The 20,435-nt window shown below is 49.5% G+C and overlaps 2 protein-coding genes across 2 annotated transcripts; one reads left to right on the top strand and one right to left on the bottom strand.

Moving 5' to 3' along the window:
* Nucleotides 1-670: 670 nt before the first annotated feature.
* SMIM7 (small integral membrane protein 7) lies at nt 671-3,048 on the bottom strand. The gene is made up of 5 exons (XM_040086645.2): nt 2,975-3,048; nt 2,567-2,608; nt 2,439-2,491; nt 1,730-1,820; nt 671-1,323 (listed from the first exon to the last, which is right to left on the bottom strand). Exons 1-5 carry the CDS (start codon nt 2,998-3,000, stop codon nt 1,308-1,310), a joined length of 228 nt encoding a protein of 75 aa, XP_039942579.1. The 5' UTR covers nt 3,001-3,048; the 3' UTR covers nt 671-1,307.
* A 35-nt stretch (nt 3,049-3,083) lies between these two features.
* On the top strand, nt 3,084-9,606 carry TMEM38A (transmembrane protein 38A). The gene is made up of 6 exons (XM_040086646.2): nt 3,084-3,338; nt 5,318-5,474; nt 6,369-6,553; nt 6,983-7,070; nt 7,169-7,286; nt 7,532-9,606. Exons 1-6 carry the CDS (start codon nt 3,215-3,217, stop codon nt 7,760-7,762), a joined length of 903 nt encoding a protein of 300 aa, XP_039942580.1. The 5' UTR covers nt 3,084-3,214; the 3' UTR covers nt 7,763-9,606.
* Nucleotides 9,607-20,435: the final 10,829 nt, after the last annotated feature.

A 20,435-nucleotide genomic window follows, 5' to 3' on the forward strand; every position in this document is an offset into this window, starting at 1 on the left:
GTTTAATGAAGATTAGGCACTAAATGTTTTCCAAGAATCATAATCTGTCAATCCCTGTATTATATTTGACAGCACTTTATTTCCCTCATTCTGAAGACTCAGAGAAAGGTGTAAATATACCAAAATTACAGACAAGGAATATGTTTAAATTTAACCAAAGGTTGTACGTATTTCTGGATAGCTCAAACCACATTTGAAGGAGCCTGTCTGTACATTTTTCGGGGTTCATTACAGCCAGGCATCGTCCCTCAAATGACCCTTACCCTGTCACATTTCATTAATGTGAAAACTTTAGTTCAACCAAGAGGGTGACTCAAGTAAAATGCTGCAGGTGCCCAACGCTTGTATCTCACTACTAGACAAAATTCAAAATACTCCCTAAAGCCCGTGCCAGGGAATCATTTATATCAGGTCTCTTTCTCCTCAACAGCTAAAGAAACTCAAGCTGTGGAAGCCCCACTATCAGTTTGCAGTTTGATTTAAAAGATACTCAACACTGCACTCTGTTAAATTATCTTGGTGATTCTGGGGAAAAGCTGTTGGTCAGAGAGGCCAACTTAACATAACTAACACAAGACTCCAGACAGATTACAGGACCAGCTACAATTTCCCAAAATACACCAATACAGAATCAATTTCTCCCATAACAGAATGAACACAGCATCAAGTATTTTATCCTTAAATAGAACAACTTTATTCAACCAACGCCATGATTATTCCAAAATTATCTCTTAACATTGGCCTAGAGAATTATTTTTGCCATTTTTCCCCATTCAAAATCCCTTACATATTTCTTAGAAAAAAAAAAACTCATTGAAATACTAATTTAAAAAGCTTTTTTTTTTCTGGAAAAACAGGGAGGAGGTGAGAATGGCATTTTTTTTTTCTTGAATATTCCTTTTCTACGCCTCCAACAAAACAAACGGAATAGTGAGAAGTTACAAGAACACTCTGCTCAACTTTTACACAAAACTGAGAACTAAGGAGTGTGACCTGGACAGGGGTAACACGAGCTGGCACAGCCCCAGCTGGGACTGGCAAGGCAGAGGTTTAAAACTGGCTCCGATTCTCCCCTGCTCCCCACTCTGAGCTTAGAAAATGAAGTTGAAATTCTCTTTCAGTGAAGCTGAGATAATTTGTGTGAAGGTTGCGGCTCCAAGCCCCGGCAGAGAAGGAACCTGGAGGGGACGAGCGTGTCCCAGCTCCCCATGGGCCCGGGGCTGCAGCTGGAGAGCATCAGAATCTTTTACTTCTAGAAAAGTTTGTTCCCAGCCAAAAGTCTCTTCCAACGTGTCCGTGGGTGGCTTTCAAGATCCAAATAACCTGGGGGATGCAACAGGAAAAAAAAAAGTAGATGAGAAACAGCCACACCAGTGTAAGGCTGATTTAATCTGATTAACTTGGTGGGTTTCCAACCCACCCCCAAATGAAAAATATCCCTAAATTTAAATCCAGGTGATGTTTGATTCGAGCAACACCCAACAAGCAACGCTCTGCCTGAGGCTGAATGATTCAGGTGCTGGCACAGGTGGTTTTCATGCACTAGAGGTGCCCACATTAGCAAAAAAACCCCACCAGATCAACCCATGTTTGAAAATTGAAATGAAGCAGTGATGTGCAAAAGAATTTTGGAAAAACGGAGTGGGAGAGACAGATGTGAAAAGAGATAAAAGTGCCAATATATGACTTTCTATAACCAAGGGAGAAGATGCTGCACTGGGTTACTCACACAATCATGCAGAACATCATGAAGATATTCCACAAGGCAATGAAGATTCGAAAATATCTGAGACTCAGCAAGAACTCTCTGATGTTGTCACCTAGAAATCAACAGGAGAAGCTTTTGGTATGAAAAACACACCTGACAAGTCACATTTTCAGCACTGCCCGAAAATCACAAGCAACTCCGCGTGGGGGGAAAAAAAAAAAAGAAAAACCCACAACAAAAAGTTCAGACTGAAATCTGAGGTTGTAGGTGAAGGATGGATGCTCTGTTCTGTGCAGTGGCAAAATGACCAAAAAAAAATTACAAAAAGCAGTCACATTGCAAATAAAGAGAAGGCCAGTTGTAGTTCCTGGGATTTTTAACCAGCAGAGCTACAAGGGAGCAACTCAGCTGTGCTCCACGTGAAAATGGCAATCAGGGAGTGAGCAGAGCGTTACCTCTATAGCACAGGTACCTACAGTCAAAAATGCTGAAAGAAATGCGCTTTTCGTGTGTTTCTCCTCATTTCAGTTTGGCAATTAAGACGTTCAGAACATTTCAGTTTATGAGTTAATAAACCAGTTATCCCAGTCCCCCAGCAATTTCACATCCAACAAAAAGGGCTGGAAAAGCTGTGGTTTGGCCAAGGATTTCCTCCAGAAAAGGCCGTTGCTGTGCGTGTCCTGGCGGCCCAGGGCAGGGCTGTGCCCGGTTCCCGCATCCCCTCCGTTACCGGTCGTGGGTTCCCTCGGCTCCTCTCCGAATCCCTCCGTGTCCCTCCTCCTCCTGCGGGGCAGAGGAGCCGTGTCAGGCAGGTGAACCCCAAAAATCCCTCCCCGTTCCCCCGCCCCGTTCGCTCACAGCCTGAAGTTGAGCACGGCACCGGCGTTCACCAGCAGCGTCCTGCGGGAGAGACGGGGAAATGGAGACGGGGAAGGAAATTGGGGATGGAGAGGGGCAAGGAATGGGGAACGGGGACGGGAAGGGAGTGAGGGCGGGGAGGGGGAACCGGGATGGAGACGGGGGAAAGGGTCGGGGATGGTGAACGAGGTCGGGCAAGAGAAGAAGGGGAAAGGACGAGAAAAGTGACACGGGGCAGGGGAGTGAGGCCAGGGAAGCGAGTCGGGGAGGGAGAATGGGGATGGAGAGCGGTAAGGGGGTCGGGAACGGGGGATGGGGAAGGGGTCGAGAAGGCGGAGGGGAACAGGGTCAGGCACGGCCGGGCCGGGCTAACCCGGTCGAGCCGCCCCCGGTTCCCGGCCCCGGTACCCGCAGAGCAGCAGGTCCCCGATCATGGCTCCGGCGGCGGCTCCGGGGCCGAGGGGAAGCGGAAGGGGCGGGCGCTGCCCCGGCCGGCGGCGCCTGCGCTCCCCGCGGCGGCTCCGGCAGCGGCTCCGCGCCCGGACACCGCGGGGAGCGAGGGGCCCGGCCCGGGCAGCGCCCTCTCCTCCCGCAGCCCCGGGCAGGGAACCGAGAACCGGCAACCGAGAACCGCCGCCCGGGGCCGCGATGGATCTGGCGGAGGCGCTGCCCCTCGGGGAGCTGGCGGCCGCCTTCGCCGCGCTGCCGGTGTTCCCGCTGTTCGACACCGCCTATTTCATCATCTCCGTCCTCTACCTCAAGTACGAGCCCGGTGAGTGCGGCCCTTGGGCCGGGGGGGCCCTGGGGGGAGCCCCGGTACCGCCGTGCCGGCACAGAGCCCGCGCTGCCCCGCACCAACAGGTTCTGCCACCTGCCGTCCCTCTCCTCCGCCGCCTGTCACAGGCCCTGTCACGGCTCCCGCACATTTCTCTGAACATAAAGCAGGAAAAACCCCCACGAACCCGTGACTCTGATTTCGAGAAATAATCTCGGATTTTATTTAAGACTGCGTTCCGGCCGCATTGAGGTATTTAAGTTCGGTCGCTTGGCTGCCACCCCAGGACTGAGAGTTGCGTTTCTGGCCAGTCCCTTGGCTTGAATATTTTTGTGGCAGAACCTTCCTTCTATTTATATAGAAAAGGGCTGGAAGTAAAACCTTGGTTTTTCCCACCCTCTGGACCATGCCCTGAGCTGTTCTCAGGCACCATGACTGACCTTGCTTTGTTTGTTCTCTTGGGCTTATCTTGCACAGATCGATAAATCTGCGCCTTGGCTTTTGCCTTCTGCATTGTCACAGCCTGGCTGTGCCTCGGTCTTTTCCAAACGCCACTTTCCCTGTGTTTTTGGCGATGTGTGAGCTCCTCGTGCTCTGTTTTGAGCAGTTTCACTGTAACTGCACAGTGACCATAGGGAAAACCAACCCCGAGCTCGGGAATGATTTTAAACCTCCAAGCTGTACAATCCACGCGCTGTTCCCGTTAAACTCCCTGTAAACAAGTGCTGGGTTTTCCAGGCCTGATTACTCCCAGCTGCCTTCCAGCATGGAATCCTGAACCGAACAATTAACAGGCAGCCCTCACAAAAATAGCTTTTAAATATATGCAAGCCCAGGAATAATCCACTTGGGACTGGATGAGGCCGGGGTGTACTTTTCCCCAGATTCCTGCAGTGCTCCCATCCCACAGCTCCTGGGCTGAGGATCAATGTCAGGACAGAACCCTCCTGTTTCCTCCTTGGAGACAGCATGGCTTTGTGGAGCCGTGGAAAAACAAGTGTTACTAAATTTAAGCCTCAAGTTAAACCTCAGGTTCCTATAGAACCATTTTTATGTCTCGGCTGTTGCAGCTGTCTCGCTGCCGCTGTGTTTTCAGCTGGTTCAAATGTCCCCGGGGATGGAAGAGCCTGGGCACTCACAGCTTTGGCTTATGCTGATCCACTTACTGCTGTTTAAGGTGTTCCAGGTAATCATGTTGACATAACATTTTTAGCGTTTTCTCTCTTTGTCTGCTCACTGAACGGAGTTTTGTGTCTGAAACGCCGCACGAAGGATTCTGGAGCAGTTTAAGGTGATGGAACTGCCTCGCAGAATTGATGTTATTGGGAGGTTTTCCTGAAAAAGTACAAAAGTGGACAAAAATTGCTGCAGGAATTTAAAAAAAGGCCGTAGCGGATTGTGGGAGGAGACCACAAAGTACTTCCAGACTAGTACAGGAGCAAGGAAGAACCCTCAAGTCCTCTTCTCTCAAATAAAGTTTAAGAATTCCTGTTCTATTTTTGCAGGTTATCTTATGAATGAAAGAGCTGAACAGATTGTTCATGAATTCTAGAGGGCACCTAGGTTGAAGCAGTGGAGAGAATGGTACTAGTATGCATTTTATTTTTAGACTGTAAAAAGACATTGATTTCAAGGGGAAAAAATGTTCTTTCTGGTAGCGGCAAATGAAGGAATCAGCCAGTACATAAACTTCTAATGACTCTGCTCACGTGAGACCTCCGGGGGGTTCTGCAGGCTGTGATCATTTCTTGACCATCTCTGGTACTTGTTTGGGCTTCACACTTTTGCATTTTGTTTTAAAAGCTCTTTTCTTTGAGTTGCTTTGTGGGAGAACACGCACCTCGAGCCTCTCTCTTACTGGGTCTTGAAGTTCCTGCTTAATTGCCCGATCCATCTTCTCACTGAGGCTGGACTAGATGGCCTTGAGGGTCCCTTCCAACACTGGTGACTCCGTGATTCCCAATTTTTTCCCACAGGAGCCGTGGAGATGTCCCGGAAGAGCCCTTTTGCCTCCTGGCTCTGTGCTATGCTCCACTGCTTCGGGAGCTACATCCTCGCTGATCTGCTGCTGGGAGAGGCACCCATGGGCCACTTCAGCCACAACTCCAGTGTCATCCTGGCCACAGCAGTGTGGTGAGTGCCCTGCACCCCTCCTGGCGTGGCACAGGGGCTCTGCTGGGGAGGGAGGCGTGGAGGGAGATGTTCTCCATGTGGGATTAACTGGGGGAGCAGAGGTGGGCTGAGGCAGCCTTTGAGGCTCTTGCACTCCTGGCTCTGGTTCCCAGTTTCCCTGAGCAGCTGCCCTAATGCTGTGATTATCTGGGCTGGGGCACTTCTATTCATAGCAGCCACTGCTGAGCCAGGGCCAAACCCCAGGAGCAGCAGCACCCACGGATCCCACACAGAGCCAGGAGTGGCACATCCTGGAGGTCTGGGGGCATTTTATTCGTTGTGTTGGTGAAATGTGCACAAATTAACCTTTAACTTCCCCAGTGTGCATGTGGGCTGGAGGTGTTTTTGCGTGGCAGAGTGAGCATTGTTGGGAGGCATGGTGAATGAGATTTTCATGAACACAAGTCTCTGAGTAAAGCCCTCAGCCATCCAGTTTGAGAAAATAAAGAGAAAGATCTTCTTGCAGGGCTGAAAAATATGGCAGTCTTCTGGAAGTAGGAGTATTTGAAATCTGTCCTCTGTCTGTAATATCATTTCAGTATATGTAGCTTCTTGTTCTAGATGAGCTGATGCTTCTGGACCATACAAGACACAAACTTCTAAAAAATTCTGAATTAAAATTATTGAGTTTTATTCGAGATGGAGTATTAGCAGTGAGGGCTCTCTGAGTTGTTGCTATAGAGAGGCTTCATTGCATGCTGGATTCCCTTCGGAATTAGCTCTGAAATTAGGAATTTTTATCTTTTTCTTTTTAGATTTTTCTTCTCCTTCACCCCCACCCGCCATAACTCGATCTGCCACACTCCCCCTCTCTGCATATCCCAGATCAGAGCAAATCTGTGGGTTTTTTTGCAGGTACCTGACATTCTTCTGCCCCATGAACCTCTTCTACAAGTGTGTCAGCTTCCTGCCCGTGAAGCTCATCTTCGTGGCCATGAAGGAGGTGGTCCGGGTGCGCAAGATCGCGGCCGGGGTGCACCACGCCCACCACCTGTACCACCACGGGTGGTTCGTGATGCTGGCCACGGGATGGGTCAAAGGTGACGCCTGGGATGCTCCAGAGGCTGCAGGGAGGGCTGGGACAGGCTGGGGACAGCTCAGGGGGAGCGGATGGGGGCCGGGGCGCGCGCGTTCCCAGCTCGCAGAATGGTCGAAGAGCTGGAGTCAGGAGTTCTTTGCTCTTTCTCCCGTGGTCTCTGAGCCTCGCCTGTGTCTTTTCAGGGGGTTCTGCCGGTCAGTTTTCCTTTAAGGTTGTGTTTGGAGCAAACACTTGAGCATCAGTAACTGCAGGAGGGAAATGCTTTTTCCCTGCATCAGGATCCACTTGGTAGAAAGTCAAGGAAGCGTTTGCCTTGCTCTGTTGGCTTAGGCCGACTTTTAAATTTGGGGATGTCAAGAGCCCTTTGTCCCCTTGAGGATCCAGAGCCCTCTGCTGTGGCAGCTCTTTGACAGGTTTCTCTGTCTCACAGGTTCTGGTGTGGCCTTGATGTCGAACTTTGAACAGCTGCTGCGTGGGGTCTGGAAGCCTGAAACAAATGAAATTCTTCATATGTCCTTGTAAGTCAGCAGCCTGAAAATTCCCAGTCACATGAAGAATGAAAGAACCGGTCAGGGCTGGGTGCAAACCTTCCAGAAAACCTCTCTTTCTCTTCCAGCCCTACAAAGGCCAGTCTGTACGGCACAGTCCTCTTCACTCTGCAGCAGACTCACTGGCTCCCCATCTCTGAAGCCAACCTCATCTTCTTTTTCACCATGTTCATGATAGTCTGCAAGGTAAGTTTCGTTGCCAGCAAATTGCAGAACCTAAACTGGGAATATTCACCTTCCTGAGCCACTGCAGGATTCACTGGCTGTAGGATCTGCTCAGGAAATTCAAGGCTGAGTTCTCCATCACACAAGCAGCTCCTTGTGCCTCGAGTCCTGTAGCAGCAGGGACTTTCTCTGGGGTCAGCAGAGTGCTCAGTGGTCGGTATTTCCTTGCTCTGTGCCGTCTCTAAGTGTTCCCTCTTGCCTGGCAGGTTTTCATGACGGCCACTCACTCGCACGCTTCACCCTTTGCTCCGCTGGAAAACCTCATCTGCCCCGTCCTCTTTGGCTCTGTCTCCAGTGGGCACCCAAGCCACCACCACGACCACCACGGCGCCTCCCACGAGGTTTCCCACCCTTCTCCTCCTCCTCCTCCTCCTGCCAAGTCCAAAGAGGAGCTGAACGAAGGCACGAGGAAACGGAAGGCAAAAAAAGCTGAATAAAAAAGCAACGGCGCAGAAAATAGGCCAAGAAAATTCTTCCAGAGCTGAGTCTCGAAGCCACCCGTGATCTCCTTTGTGCTCCAGTCCTTCTCTCTCAGACTCCAGAGGAGAGGTGGAAGTCAGGACACTGCCAGCCGGGTCCCTGAATTTCATTTTTGCTCTCTGTGCTGCTGCTTGCTTCTTGGTCTCTGCCTCTCTCTTCTGATCAGATTTTCAGGGATTTGTAGGTTTGTGCCAGGGTGGTAAGTGAGTGCCAGTTCCCAAGCTGTCAGCAAATCTGATGCAGCATTTTCAATTGATGTAAAATCATTCACTGTGTTTATTTATGAATGGGGGGAATGGTTTGTGCTCGTGCAACTCAGAAGTTCCTTTGAGTTTTCACTGACCTTTTCAACGTCTGCCAAAACAACAAACCGTCAAGGCACGATGTGGAAATCAGGTTTCATAGTGGAGGAAATTTAAATGGCCTGGTATGAGCCTGGTCTGGTTTTTCCCAGCTCCCACACCTGCCATATCTCCCAGTAATGTGACATTTCACATGCAATAAGGACGTGGCCTTTGGCCGAGCCAAACCCCGTTCACCTCGGTTCCCTCTGATTCTAATGGTCAGGCCATTGTCATTTGCTCATCCAAGTCTGTGTTTGCAGGAGCTCTGAAGCTGTGAAGTGCTCCCAGTGCCATGTGCTGGCCCTGGCACTATCCTAGGCTGTGTGTGGCATTGCTGCACGTTGTTACTGAGTGTGTCCCACCCCAAACCTGATCCTACTGAACCAGGGGAGAAGCATGGCTCTGGTTTGTTTGTAATCCTGTGGGATACAAGAAGAGTGTGTGTGAGTGTAAGTATTTATTACTGTTTATTTATAATTGCCAGGGCACCTAAGTCATGGACCTGAATCTGGCTTTCTTTTAACGTTGCAATTGGAACTTCTAATTGTGGCCCTGAGCCCACAGCCACGTGCTGCTTTGGGCTTGCAGCGATCCTGGTGTGCTCCAGGACAGCCTGGACACTCCCTGGATGCAGGAAGAAACCTTTCCTACATTCTTAAATTCAGATAGAAAGGCTGAAGCAGGGCATTTCACACCAGCTGATGAAAAACTACTTTAAAGGACTGAGAAGAGCACATCAGCTGAAAATACTGATTACCTTCTGTAGGTCCCCTCGGGCCAAACTGCTGGGCTGTGAGTGCAGCTTGTGCCCCATGAGTGAAGACTCTGAACTGCCCTGCATGGCTCAGGAGGGGTCTGTCAGCTCATTCGTGTTCTCCTTACTGAACACCGGCTTTTAGAGTAGTTCAGAGCTGTTCTTATAACTGATTTTGTTCTGGTAAACGGCATCTTCCAAGGGCTGGGCTCACCACAGGCAGAGTGGCGAGCCTGGGGATGTAGCACTGGGCATTTTCCATCCCTAGCAGTGAGGTTTGCTGCTGTTTCCATTTCCAGCTGGGAACGGAAATGGGACTTAAAGAGAAGTTGGGGTTTGTGTGCGTGTCCCTGTCCAAAATTGCAATTCGAACTGACGGTTAATTAAAGGTAAGAAGCCATCCTTGTGTGCCAGCAGAGGAAAGCCAGTAGGAAAGGTCAAATGATCTGTGGGCTTGGGGTTTGACAGTGCCTTAATTTTGTGAGTTTCCCTCCCCTTCAGCAGAAAGCAGGAATTCTGGAATTCTGCCTGCCAGCTCCACTGTCTGGGCCTGCTCTGCTGGATCCTGATGTGTCACGGGCATGCACGAGACTGAATCAATGTTTTATGAGATGTCTGATCCAAGGGGAATTTTGTTTTATAAAAGCTGTCAGCAAATAAAAATTGTGAAGTGACTCTGATTGTCCAGTGGCACCTGAGGAAATCTGTGGTTTTTTTTTTACCCTTCCCAGTCCCACACAGGAGCTCTGTGTCACCAGGACCTGGGGACAAAGTGATTCTGATTGAAGAAGATCAGACTTTATGTCCTACAGTCATGTCTGAACATTTTATAAATAGAAATAAGAGGGTAAAAGGTGTTTGTGGTGTTGTTCTCAGAGCAGACATCCCCAGATTTCAGGGAAGGAAATAAGGAAATGGACTCCTTTGGTGTTTAGACCAGTTGTCTCTATTTTTCCTTTTGTCACTGTAAGAGGGAGGAGGACATTCACCTAGGACTGGTAAATTTACACACACACACACAGTTCCAGCATATTTATGTAGAGTATCAGTATTTAAAACTGGACAAAAATCAAAATTCTGTGCAGTGAATATTTAGTGTGGTCCCATAACTGCTACTCTGCTCTCTGAGCGCAGAGTCTTTGCTCTTCAGTCTTTGGACCCTGAATCAAATCGAACTGAGTCAAATCACAGCTTCTAATCAAACACAGAGAGAAGAAATACTCCAAAGGGCTTTAAAATTTAAACTCCCAACACCTTCAGAGTACCCCACAGGTGTGGGGTTAGTTTTGAGAAGACAGCAGCCACAGAGGAGTCACAAGTTCCAGTCAGTGAAGCCTTTCCCAGTGAGAGAGATGGAACTTGTCTTGAATTTCCATGGCTCAGCACTGGCAGCCTGGTGCCGTTCCAGCCTGGTGTCCTTCATCCCGAGAAGCGAAAAGGGACCTTTGAAAAAGCAGCACTTTTTAACCACGGCTGTGGGGACACGGCGCTGCTCCAGCCCCTCTGGGAAGCCCCACCTGAGCTCTCCAGACGCTTCCTTCCTTCGGGCTCTGCTCCAAACAGCAAGAAAATGAGAGTGGGGTGTTTCCTAAAGGGATGGAGTAACTTGTTTCCACAGCTCAGAGGGGGAAGTGATGAGGAAAGCAATTGACCCAAACAAGAAGCTGCAAAGCCTGATTATATCTTGAAGGGTTTCTCTTGTCTCCCCCACAGATTTAACTCTTATAACAAGTTTATAAACACTCCATAATTTAGAGCAGATGAGGGTGTAAATTGCACTGGGAAAGAGAATTTCCATTGGTATGATCCAGCAATGGAAAAGGTCAGTGCAAGTCTTACACTGAATAAACAACTCAGAAAATGACGGATCACCATGTTTCAGGTGGTTTAACCATTCTCCTGCCTGTGACATCCAGTTGAGGGTTATTTTGCTCAGGACCTGAGAGTGAGCAGCCTGATGAGAGCAGGTTTTTCACATCCTCTGAGGGATCCCACGATGTGTCTGGAGTCTCTGGCTCCACAGAACATTCCCAGCTCTGCTGCAGCCCCGGGCAGGACAGGAGCCTGCCAGGGCTCAGGGGCTCAGACTTCCACGGGACAGACGTCATTCCCTCCAGAGATGTCCTGATCTGATAACTTCTGATACTGACTCCAGTGAGACCAGGCTAAATTTAGCACTAGGTTTAATCCTCAAAGAGGCCCTGGGTGCCTGTTGGGAAAAGCAAATGTTTCAGTTGCTGTTTCAGCATTTCATGTGGATTGACAGGTTTCCCTTTCCCGTTGCAGAGCCAAACCCGGTGCCTGCAGCTTTTCCATCGTGGCAGATCAGCTCCACAGATAGGGAAAGCTCTACAGGCTTAAAGTATTTGTAATTTAAAAAAAAAATAATAAAATAAACAAACCAGAGGATAATTTTACACAGAGCATTTATAATTCTTCACAGTAAATGAAGTAACAAAAAGAGGAGGGCGAAGGAAAGAATTTCAGTTTGTATAAGAAAGGGCAGAGCACCAAGCCAGAGCAACCAGTGCTCCTGCTTTCCACTTTTCCTTTTGTTATTGATGCCAAGATTTACATTGTTGCGGGCTTTGTCCAAAGAATAAACGAATTATATAATCCAGCAAAGCAGAAAGACCCAGAGGATAAAGATGGATGTTACCCTGGCCGTCTCCTGAGCTGCACAGAAGTTGTTCCTTTTAACACTTGCCAGGTGATCAGCTGCCAAATGCCTGCTCCTTCCTGCAGCCTGGTCATGGTGCTTTAAAGGGCACACAAAAGCATTAAAAATTAGAGCTTTGTGTGTTTCAGAGTAGCGCAGCTTTATCTGGCCCTTTGCTATGATTCTCTCTTTTATGGTTCTTGTGCTGCTCTTCAGAGGATGTAACTGGCTCCTGTGAGGATGATAAGGAAGTTAAGTCTGGGATAAAATGGCGTTTCCTATGGCCTTAGATACCCAGGATTTTTGCTGCAGCAAAGATTTTTCCTCTCGGGACATTTTAATTCTTTGCGCAAATGACGAGAAATCAGAATATATATCTATACAAGATTTTCCAGAAAGGTCTCAAAAGCAGTTTGGGTTTCGGGTGAGCTGCTTCCACCCAGGAGGACAGGACACAGACAAGGCAAAGCACTCACAACGGAGAAATGATGCTGTTGATGCCAAACACTCTGCACAATGGGTTGATATTTTCCTCTTTAAGATGCTCTTAGTATTGGCCCCGAGGCACCTGGTTCATCCTCCGTGCCCATCCACCACAAGGAAATGCCAATTAAAGGGCTTTGAATTTCATCAGACATCAGCATGACTTGGTAAACGCCCACAAAATCACCTCCCAGCTAAGGATTTCATCCTGCTCCCAAGGCAGCAGCCTGAACAAGCTGCTGGGGGCCGATGGCTCAGGGAACAGGCAGAGAGTGAGAAATCGCTTCCCTGTCACGCCAGAGCCCACGCTGCCATCCTGAGTCACAGTTGCTACTCGCTTCACCTCTGTGATGACATCTGTGACAAAAAGATGTTGATAGCGCTAAGATCAACAGTCATGAATACCTTGGAGTCTGGTCCCTCTTTCACGCTTGTGCATTTGCATCTTTCACACATCATCCTTAGAAAAAGTGCCATTTATATTTCCTTATCTGCTTCCTTTCCTTGCCAAAAGCGAATCTGGGGAGGGAATTTTTTTTTTTAAAGAGCTTGTGAATGTCAGGAAGAATCGGTGTGAGACAGTGATTCCATCTTAGCCTTAGGGTGCAGGTAGGCTATAGCCCTGGAATGCAGGAAAACAGGTCTGAGATGTTTAGAGGCTTCAACATTTTTATAGCCTGAGGAAATCCAGAATGTCCCCGGGAAAGATTTCCTTGGCTGACTTCGTTTGGTTTTGATTTGCAAATTACAGCGAGCTCCCCCAAACCAGAAACACAGACTCGGCATTCCTGCAGGAAGCAAACCGCTGCTTCCCAATTCTCCCAGCCCCTGGTGCTCCTCAATGGAGCTGTCAGGTCCTGGCATTCCAAAAAAAGCTCTGCGGGCTGGGGAACCTCTGGCCCCCGTGCCCCCAGTCGCCTGAACCAGCGAGGGAAGCTGATTTTCTTTGTGTGTGACGAGAACGAGCGACAATGGCAGGGAGGTGCAGTGGGAGAAGAAGGGAACGCATCCCAGATTGCGGTGCTTCGAAATGCAGCCCGAAAATCCATGACTTCAGACTCCTGGTGTTGGTTTAAATTAGAATAATGTAGGCTAAACCCCGTTGTAGGCTCGGTGCTGCTTGTCTGTCTCTCGAGGTAAGGCTCCCTGCCTGTTTGATTTATGACAGATTAGGATGTCGGTTAATCTCCTCTTATTTGGGTAGATGACCGTGGGGATTAATCAAGCATTGTCTGCGAAAGGAGCCCGTAAATGCAGATTACTAATGTTTCATTAATTATTCCTCTGTACGCCAGAGGGATACAGCCAGGGATAGACACCAGCCTCTTAAATCTCATTTCATGAGAGAACCAGGAAAAGCTGCTCTGGCTGGTGCTGGTTCTCTCTGACACGCTCGGTTCAGTTTCCTGGAAAAAAAGCAAAAAATCCACAGAAATGATAGATTATGGGCTGCTGTTAGAATCAGAAAGTGGCTCGGAGTGAGGGAATCTGCCGGGCTGGCAGAGCACCATCCCTGCTCCACAGGACGTGGGGAAAGCAGCATTCCTTACGGGAAGAGCTGTCCCGAACCTGCATTCCTGCAGCATTCCTTACGGGAAGAGCTGTCCCGAACCTGCATTCCTGCAGCATTCCTTACGGGAAGAGCTGTCCCGAACCTCCAGGAGCACGAAGTGAAGCAGCAGCGTGCTGGGGACTGCAGAGCGGAGCAGCCTGGAGGTGACACCGGAGGATGCTCCGTGAGCAGGACGGGACGCGCCCGCTCTGCCAGGGCTTTGCTGAGGGGGTGGCACCTTCTCTCCCTCGGCATTCCAAGGGCTTTTGGACAGAGATGGGTTTTCCCCTGCTCAGTTCCCGGCCCCCGAGCTCAGCTCTGACCCTGCGGGCGGGCGCTGCAGCAGCAGCCGCGGATCCCCCGAGCCAGGGATGCGCACGGGGCCGGGGATCTTGTCCTGCCCTCGATGACAAAACCGGGAGCAGCAGCCAACCAGCTCCCGCCTCTGGAATTCTGCCGTCAGCTCTAGCATCCCTCCGGTAGGGGATTTTCTTCTCTCTTTCTCGTTTCTGTCTTGCTGGGCTTTTTGTCAGCTATTACATTTTCCTTTTTTCTCTTTCCCCACGCGCTGCTCTTTTTGGGGGTGGTTCCCCACTCCACGTGTGGCCGTAATTGTGCAGAGCATAAACACTTTTGGGTAAATTCACTCTTGCCCAGCTTGCCAGAAGGCAGAGGCAGGGCACGGGCTCACCGGGGCTGCCTGGGTGTTAAGGAGCCTGCTTTAAACGGCTGAGAGGCCCTGAACCATCGGTGATGCTGGTGGTCAAACACTGAGACAATGATTTCTAAAACAGTCAGGGGTGGTGGATGAAAGGACCTCATTCGGGCGTGCAGCACCTGGGAGGGAGCACACCCAGCACCTTAGGAAGAGCTCCTGGGGATTCTGCCCAAGTGACAAACACCGGTTGCTATAGAGATTTTGATTTTGTCAAAAATCTCTGTTGTCAAAAAATCTGTCCTCTTCCGACGCGGATGGATGCAGCCAGGATGCAGCGAAGTTCCAGTCAACCATTTCCTATCAAAGCAGCTGAAATTTTCTCAGGCTTTCCTTAAAGGCAGGAGCAGGCAGCACTCTGCAGAGAGGCACCGCAGGTTGGTGTTCACTGCCAACGCTCCTCTCTCCTTTAAGGAGAAATCTGTGCTGGGGGAGCTTGGGGAGCCCAGACAGCACCACGAGCTCCAATCCAGACCCACGCCACGATCTCCTCCGTGGGGAGATGGTTTCCCTTCCTTTCCAGCCTTCCAGCCCCGTCTGAATCTTGATCAGCTCAGCTTTTTTTCAGGTAAATCAGCTGAGAAGTCCTGGAGCTGCTGAAAGCATCAGGCACTCGTGTTGCACTGCGGTCAGACAGGTCCTCAGCAGGGAAACTGCAGTTTGCAGCTTCACTGGGGAGGGGAAATGCCTTAGGACAGGGCAGGGATGGCAGAATTCTGCTTTAATCAGGAATTAATGGTGCTGGCAGCAAAGCCACGCTCAGCCCAGGCACTGCTCTGCACTTCCAGCCCGTCCAGGCACGAGTATTCCCCAAAAACCTGGACAACACACGCTGCATTCCCGTCCACCGCTAGAACAGCAAGAAGTGTTTGTGGAGAACTTCTCCTCTTGGACAATGCCCAAATATTTCCCACTTCCTCTGCCCACTGGGACACCGCTGCCAGACTGAGCTCCTAAAGTGGTAACTGGCAGTGGGCAGCAGTGACTCAGATTTTCAGGAATTACAAAACTCAGTTTTCCCCCTTCTGAAAATCATTCCCTCGGACTCCATTAAAAAAAAAAAAAAAAATAAAAAAGAAAGCAGGGGCTTAGAGAAGCTCTGAATTCCACAAAAAGTGCCTCCCAGGGGAAGGGAACAGCAGGATCTCCTCCAGTGGGTGCAGGGTGGTGAATGTGCTGTTTGGACAGGGAGGTGTCTGCAGCCCAGGCAGAGAGATCCGTGTTTGCAGAGCAGTTGGAGCTGCAGCTCCTGGAAGGAATCCATGAAAACAGCAGAGGAGCTGAAATTTAAGGTTGAACTCGGTGATCTTGGAGGTTTTTTCCAGTTTCAAGGATTCTATGATTAGTCAGCATGTAAGGACGCGGACAGTGCTGGGATTTTACCTAAACCACCTGTCCAAGGTGTGTTAGACCCCACACATTTTTGGGAACAGTTTTGGGATGAAGGATGTAACATGTGAGCGAATTTTCACTGCAAGACAATAAATTAAACCCAGTGAGGCTTGGAATTCCTGTGGGCTGGAGTGTAAAGTGACACAAGAATTTCCTTTAACTCCTGCAGTCTTGGTGAGAGCTAATGAATTATTCCAGGGCTTTGTGCTGAGGCTGGCTCCCTGTGGCACAGCAGCGCACTCAGGACAATTCCCACCCCGAGGGAGCTCTTTCCTCTCTGGCACTGGCACAGGCTTCATCAGTGATCACTTTTCACTTCGGCCAGTCCCAAGGAAAACTGCAGACAGATCCATCCCCCTTCCTAATTTTAGCTCTCCCTCTTGTACGGCTTTATCACATGATTCTGCAGCGCCATGGAAGTTTACATCATTTTGGGGAGAGAATATGCCAGTTTGGAAGAAATTTTAATCTCATATGATAAAACATACCTTTATATTTGTTGTATAAAAATATACATTTCTTGATTTCCCCTTTATATTTTAAATTTGCAGGTATGAAAAGCATCCATGAACACAATGTTGTGTATCAGTGAACAGGAGAAGCTGTTGGGAGAGAGCTCTCATGCTTGTGGCTGTGTGCATGTATGTGCTTCATTTCTTTCTGTTTGCTTTGCCTTCCTAATTTATCTGAATTTTTCCTAGCTGGCTGTTTGATTTGATTCCGTGAATGCATCACTTGAAAGATGCCACACAGATTTTTCTGGAAAGTGGGAATCTCTCCTGTAAAAGGCACAGCAGGGGAAGCAGTGTCAGAATTTCCAGCTTGCCTGTGTATGAAAAGCTTCCCTGGGAGCAGAATTACCTTTTATTTGGGCTCTCCCTCACTGCTGAGCTGGCCAAGAGCGCAGTGTGGGGGGCTTAAAATGGGATGGAGGATTTGCTGCAGCAAGGTGCAAGAAATGCGTTTTTCCGGATCAATGCTGCTGCGCCGTGTTCTGCGACCAAGCAATCCAAAACGTCTCGATCCAGAGTTTTCATGTACTTTTTTTTTTTTTTAATCATGGAATTGTGGAATGGTTTGGATGGGGAGAGACCTTAAAAAATCATCCAGTGCCACCCTGCCATGGCAGGGACACCTCCCACTGTCCCAGGCTGCTCCCAGCCCTGTCCAGCCTGGCCTTGGGCACTGCCAGGGATCCAGGGGCAGCCACAGCTGCTCTGGGCACCCTGTGCCAGGGCCTCAACACCCTCACAGCCAACAATTCCTGCCCAAGATCCCACAAAAATCTCCCCTTTTCCAGTGGGAGCCATTCCCTTTGTCCTGTCCCTCCAGCCCTTGCCCAAAGGCACAGTTTGGGATTGTTGGGGCGCCTGTGCAGGGCCAGGGTTGGACTCCATGCTCCAGGATATTTTAGGATCCTATTTAATGATTTTGTGATTCACATTCCTGACTTGAGGGGCTCTGCCCAAATCCTTCCATGCAGACCTGGCTGTGGGGAGAGATGCTCTCCTGGAGACGGTGCCTCCAGAGACACAGACCCAGTGTTTGAGGTAAATCACTTCTCTCCTGTCTGTCCTGTCCAAAGGCCACCAAAATGCTTGTGATAGACCAAAAAAATATCCCCAAAATGCTCACAGATTTTCCATCACCTCAGAAGTCAAATACTGCTCTACCAATTTCCTAGAGCTTTTTGACTAGAGTGTATTTGTATGATTGAGTTGTCTGGATTTCAAGGCTGAGGTGGTTTGATTCAGGCGGCTCATCACCTTCAAACACCTGGGCACGAGGGTTTGTATCATCCTTTCATTTCTGTATTCAACTGGGAAAAAATGTGCCATGTATAAATTCCACTGGATATACTTCAGGGGTAGTTTAACCCTAATTACACTAATTTGCACAGAATTTCTAGCATAAAAGGGGCCATTGGAACATGGGAGATCCTTCTGTGGCAGAATAAAGGCTTGAAATAACCTGCAGTCGTGAGGTTCCTCATCCTGAAAGCCCAAGTTGTTTACTGGGCCATCCACGGCCCAAAATCCCCAGGTTTTTCACAGGAGAAATCCTTAGCAAGAGATTTGGAATATCTCAGTGTCTCTTGCACAGTTCTGGTGATCAGAGCTGCAGTCCTTGCCCACGGGAGGGGGTTGGAATGGGATGGGAATTCCAGGTCATTCTCTACTGCTGATGTTCAGACTCATCGAAAAATCAAACAACTTAATTTTTCCCATATCGCTGTTTTCACATCAGCAGTGACTAGTCCTCCAAGCTGCCGAGGTTTGCTCAGTAACTAGGGAAAAAACCCACAAATCCCCTTTGTGAAGGAGCAGAAATGAAAATGCCATAGCAACCAGCAGGGACGGAGCAGGGTGTCACTCTGCAGGATGGCACCAGCTCCCTGCTTCTCTTCAATCCTCTCTGCTCGCTCCTCCTAAGCCCTGAGAGCTCCCCAGCCCAGCCCAGTGCCCTTGGAGCGCTTTGGTGACAGCCCTGGAGAGAAATCCACACCCAGGGCTTTAAGGCTCGCCCGAGGGGAGGCTCAGACACCTGCAGCAGTGCCAGGTGAGCTCCTCGGGCTGGTTTTGGCTTTAGAAAGGGAGGATGAACCAAGACAATCAACACACAAAGTCTCAGGGGGTATGACTGAAGGCACAAGGAAATAAAGAACACATTTATTTGTGCAGGTTTGTCTGATTTCTCTGGAGTCCCTTCCGGCAGAGATGAGCAGCGGAGGGGCAGAGACGAGAGCTGCTGCAGCCTGAGCCGTGCCACGCGTGCGGGTGACGCCCAGGGGACACCGGGGCAGTGAGCTCCTCTCAGGGGTCCCGCAGCTCTCAGCACAGCCACCAGCAAGGTTCCAGCGCTCCCTGTCCCCTGACAGCCCCTGCCCGAAGGTTACACTCTGCCTTTGCACTCTGAGCTCGTTCTGGGCTCCAGGCTCCGTGGACAGCGGATGCCCGCCCTTGCCAGGGTCTCGCCCTTCCCCAGCCCAGCCTCCAGCTCCAGCCACAGCTCCCAGGCTCAGCCCTGTTCCCGTGGTTCTTCTCCACCCCAGAGCCAAGCTGACACGTCACTGGCCAGAGCCCCCAGACCAACTCTGCCTCCACTGCCTCATTTTCACCTCTGGAAATGTTCCTGTCCTGGGGCACGGGGCAGCCTGGGCTCTGTCCCCACCTGCAGCGAAACCACACGGGTGCTGTGATTCCAGCAACTTTCCTGAGCCTCCCTGGCAATCCCAGGTGCACAGGCAGCATCAGCCCCCATCCCAGCTGTCTCTGTGTCACCCAGATCCTTGGGATAATTAAATCCCCCCCCGCAGCGCTGCCTTTTCAGCGCCAGTGAGTCAGGAATTACTTTATTCCTGTTTATTCAGGGTTTGTGTGTGTGGCTGACAAAGCTCCGACCTCCACGCAGACCCTGCTACAAAACTTGGGCGCTTATTTTTGGCAAGCAGAGAAATCGATGTTCATTGGTTCCAAGTGACAGCAGTCTCTTTGTTAATTAGTATTCTATCCTCTCCTGGTTATTGATTTGTTGCTCTTCATGTTAATTTGGTCCACATTCTTTAGTCCTTTTATTATCTCTTTCTCAGGCAGGGAGAGCTTTCCAACTTTCCAGGCCTTAATCTCTTCTGCATCTTCTGGTTACTCCAAAGTCCTTGAAGGGCCATAAATTGAAGATCCCAGATGTCCAAGTTTCAACATCCTTTGGCTCCGTTTATTGAAGCTGGTCAGTGTTAGTTTTAGAAATTTGAGGTTTTGGTAATTTAGTGATCAAAGCAACAAGAAGAGCCTGTGAAGAAACCTTGCTAAGGAAAAAAAGCTAAAAGCGGTCACTGCTTACAATTAATTCAAACAACTAATTAAAAATTACTCAGGAAACTTTTATCATTCCCAACAGCTGCAGCAGTGCATCAACACTGGCCCTTGTCTACCTGTTGCAAGGACTTCTGAGCAACCACTACAGACACCTGAGGATTCCAAGAGGGAAATTAGGCAAAGGATAACCAGAGAGCTGCTGGCAAAAGAGATTGGTTCAGACAGTGAAGCAGAACAGCAGCTCAGCAACCTTAAAACAAGAATTACAAGCCACTGTCCCCAGCACCTCCCAGTACAAACTGTCCTGCAGTAAAGACCCCAGCAACCCTCAGCACAAGGGCAAGAATAAACACCTGAAACAACTTTGTGAGCAGCTCAGTGCTGTCACAAATCACCGGGTTTTAGGGAATCTTCAGTGCCAAGGACAGAGCAGTGACAGCCAGGGCAGCTCCTGCAGGAGCTGGGCCATCACTGGTCCTGAGGAGCTGCAGGTTCTCCTGGGCGAGACAGAATTTATTGGAGAACATTTTCCAGCGTATTAGGCCAGAAAACGATAAAGCCCACACAACCCTCATCCTTTATTGTTTCTGTCCCATCTCAGGGACAGCAGTTGTTGGGGGCTCCTTTTCAGGAGCTTAAATTCCCCAGCATTCAGGTGGTTTTAGAGTCCTGGCCCTCTGCAAAGCTCTGTGCCAAACGCAGGAAAAGACGGAGTCTTCGAGGTTACATGCTTCGTTTATTAGTTCTTATCTTACAATTTTCTCAGTCTCCAAAAGATGTTTGCCGCGGCTCGGACATCTGGTGACTCCCCCCGTCTCTGGGCTGTCCTTATCTTTTATACTAATTGCTACGTATTCTTTATTTACTATTTATTACCAATGTCTATCACTATTACTAAAAAGGTCATCTTTACTTT

The sequence above is a fragment of the Hirundo rustica genome, chromosome 26 (assembly GCF_015227805.2).
Source record: "Hirundo rustica isolate bHirRus1 chromosome 26, bHirRus1.pri.v3, whole genome shotgun sequence".
NCBI classification, from domain to species: domain Eukaryota; kingdom Metazoa; phylum Chordata; class Aves; order Passeriformes; family Hirundinidae; genus Hirundo; species Hirundo rustica.

What these genes read in the sequence shown, in the direction of transcription:
- SMIM7 (XM_040086645.2), bottom strand. Translation starts at nt 3,000, where the DNA reads ATGATCGGGGACCTGCTGCTCTGCGG. An exon ending in GCCGTGCTCAACTTCAGGCT is followed by an intron (nt 2,492 to 2,566) that starts GTGAGCGAACGG and finishes TCTGCCCCGCAG; the next exon opens with GAGGAGGAGGGACACGGAGG. An exon ending in GCCGAGGGAACCCACGACCG is followed by an intron (nt 1,821 to 2,438) that starts GTAACGGAGGGG and finishes GTTGATTTCTAG; the next exon opens with GTGACAACATCAGAGAGTTC.
- TMEM38A (XM_040086646.2), top strand. Translation starts at nt 3,215, where the DNA reads ATGGATCTGGCGGAGGCGCTGCCCCTCGGGGAGCTGGCGGCCGCCTTC. An exon ending in CTACCTCAAGTACGAGCCCG is followed by an intron (nt 3,339 to 5,317) that starts GTGAGTGCGGCC and finishes TTTTTCCCACAG; the next exon opens with GAGCCGTGGAGATGTCCCGG. An exon ending in GAAATTCTTCATATGTCCTT is followed by an intron (nt 7,071 to 7,168) that starts GTAAGTCAGCAG and finishes TTTCTCTTCCAG; the next exon opens with CCCTACAAAGGCCAGTCTGT.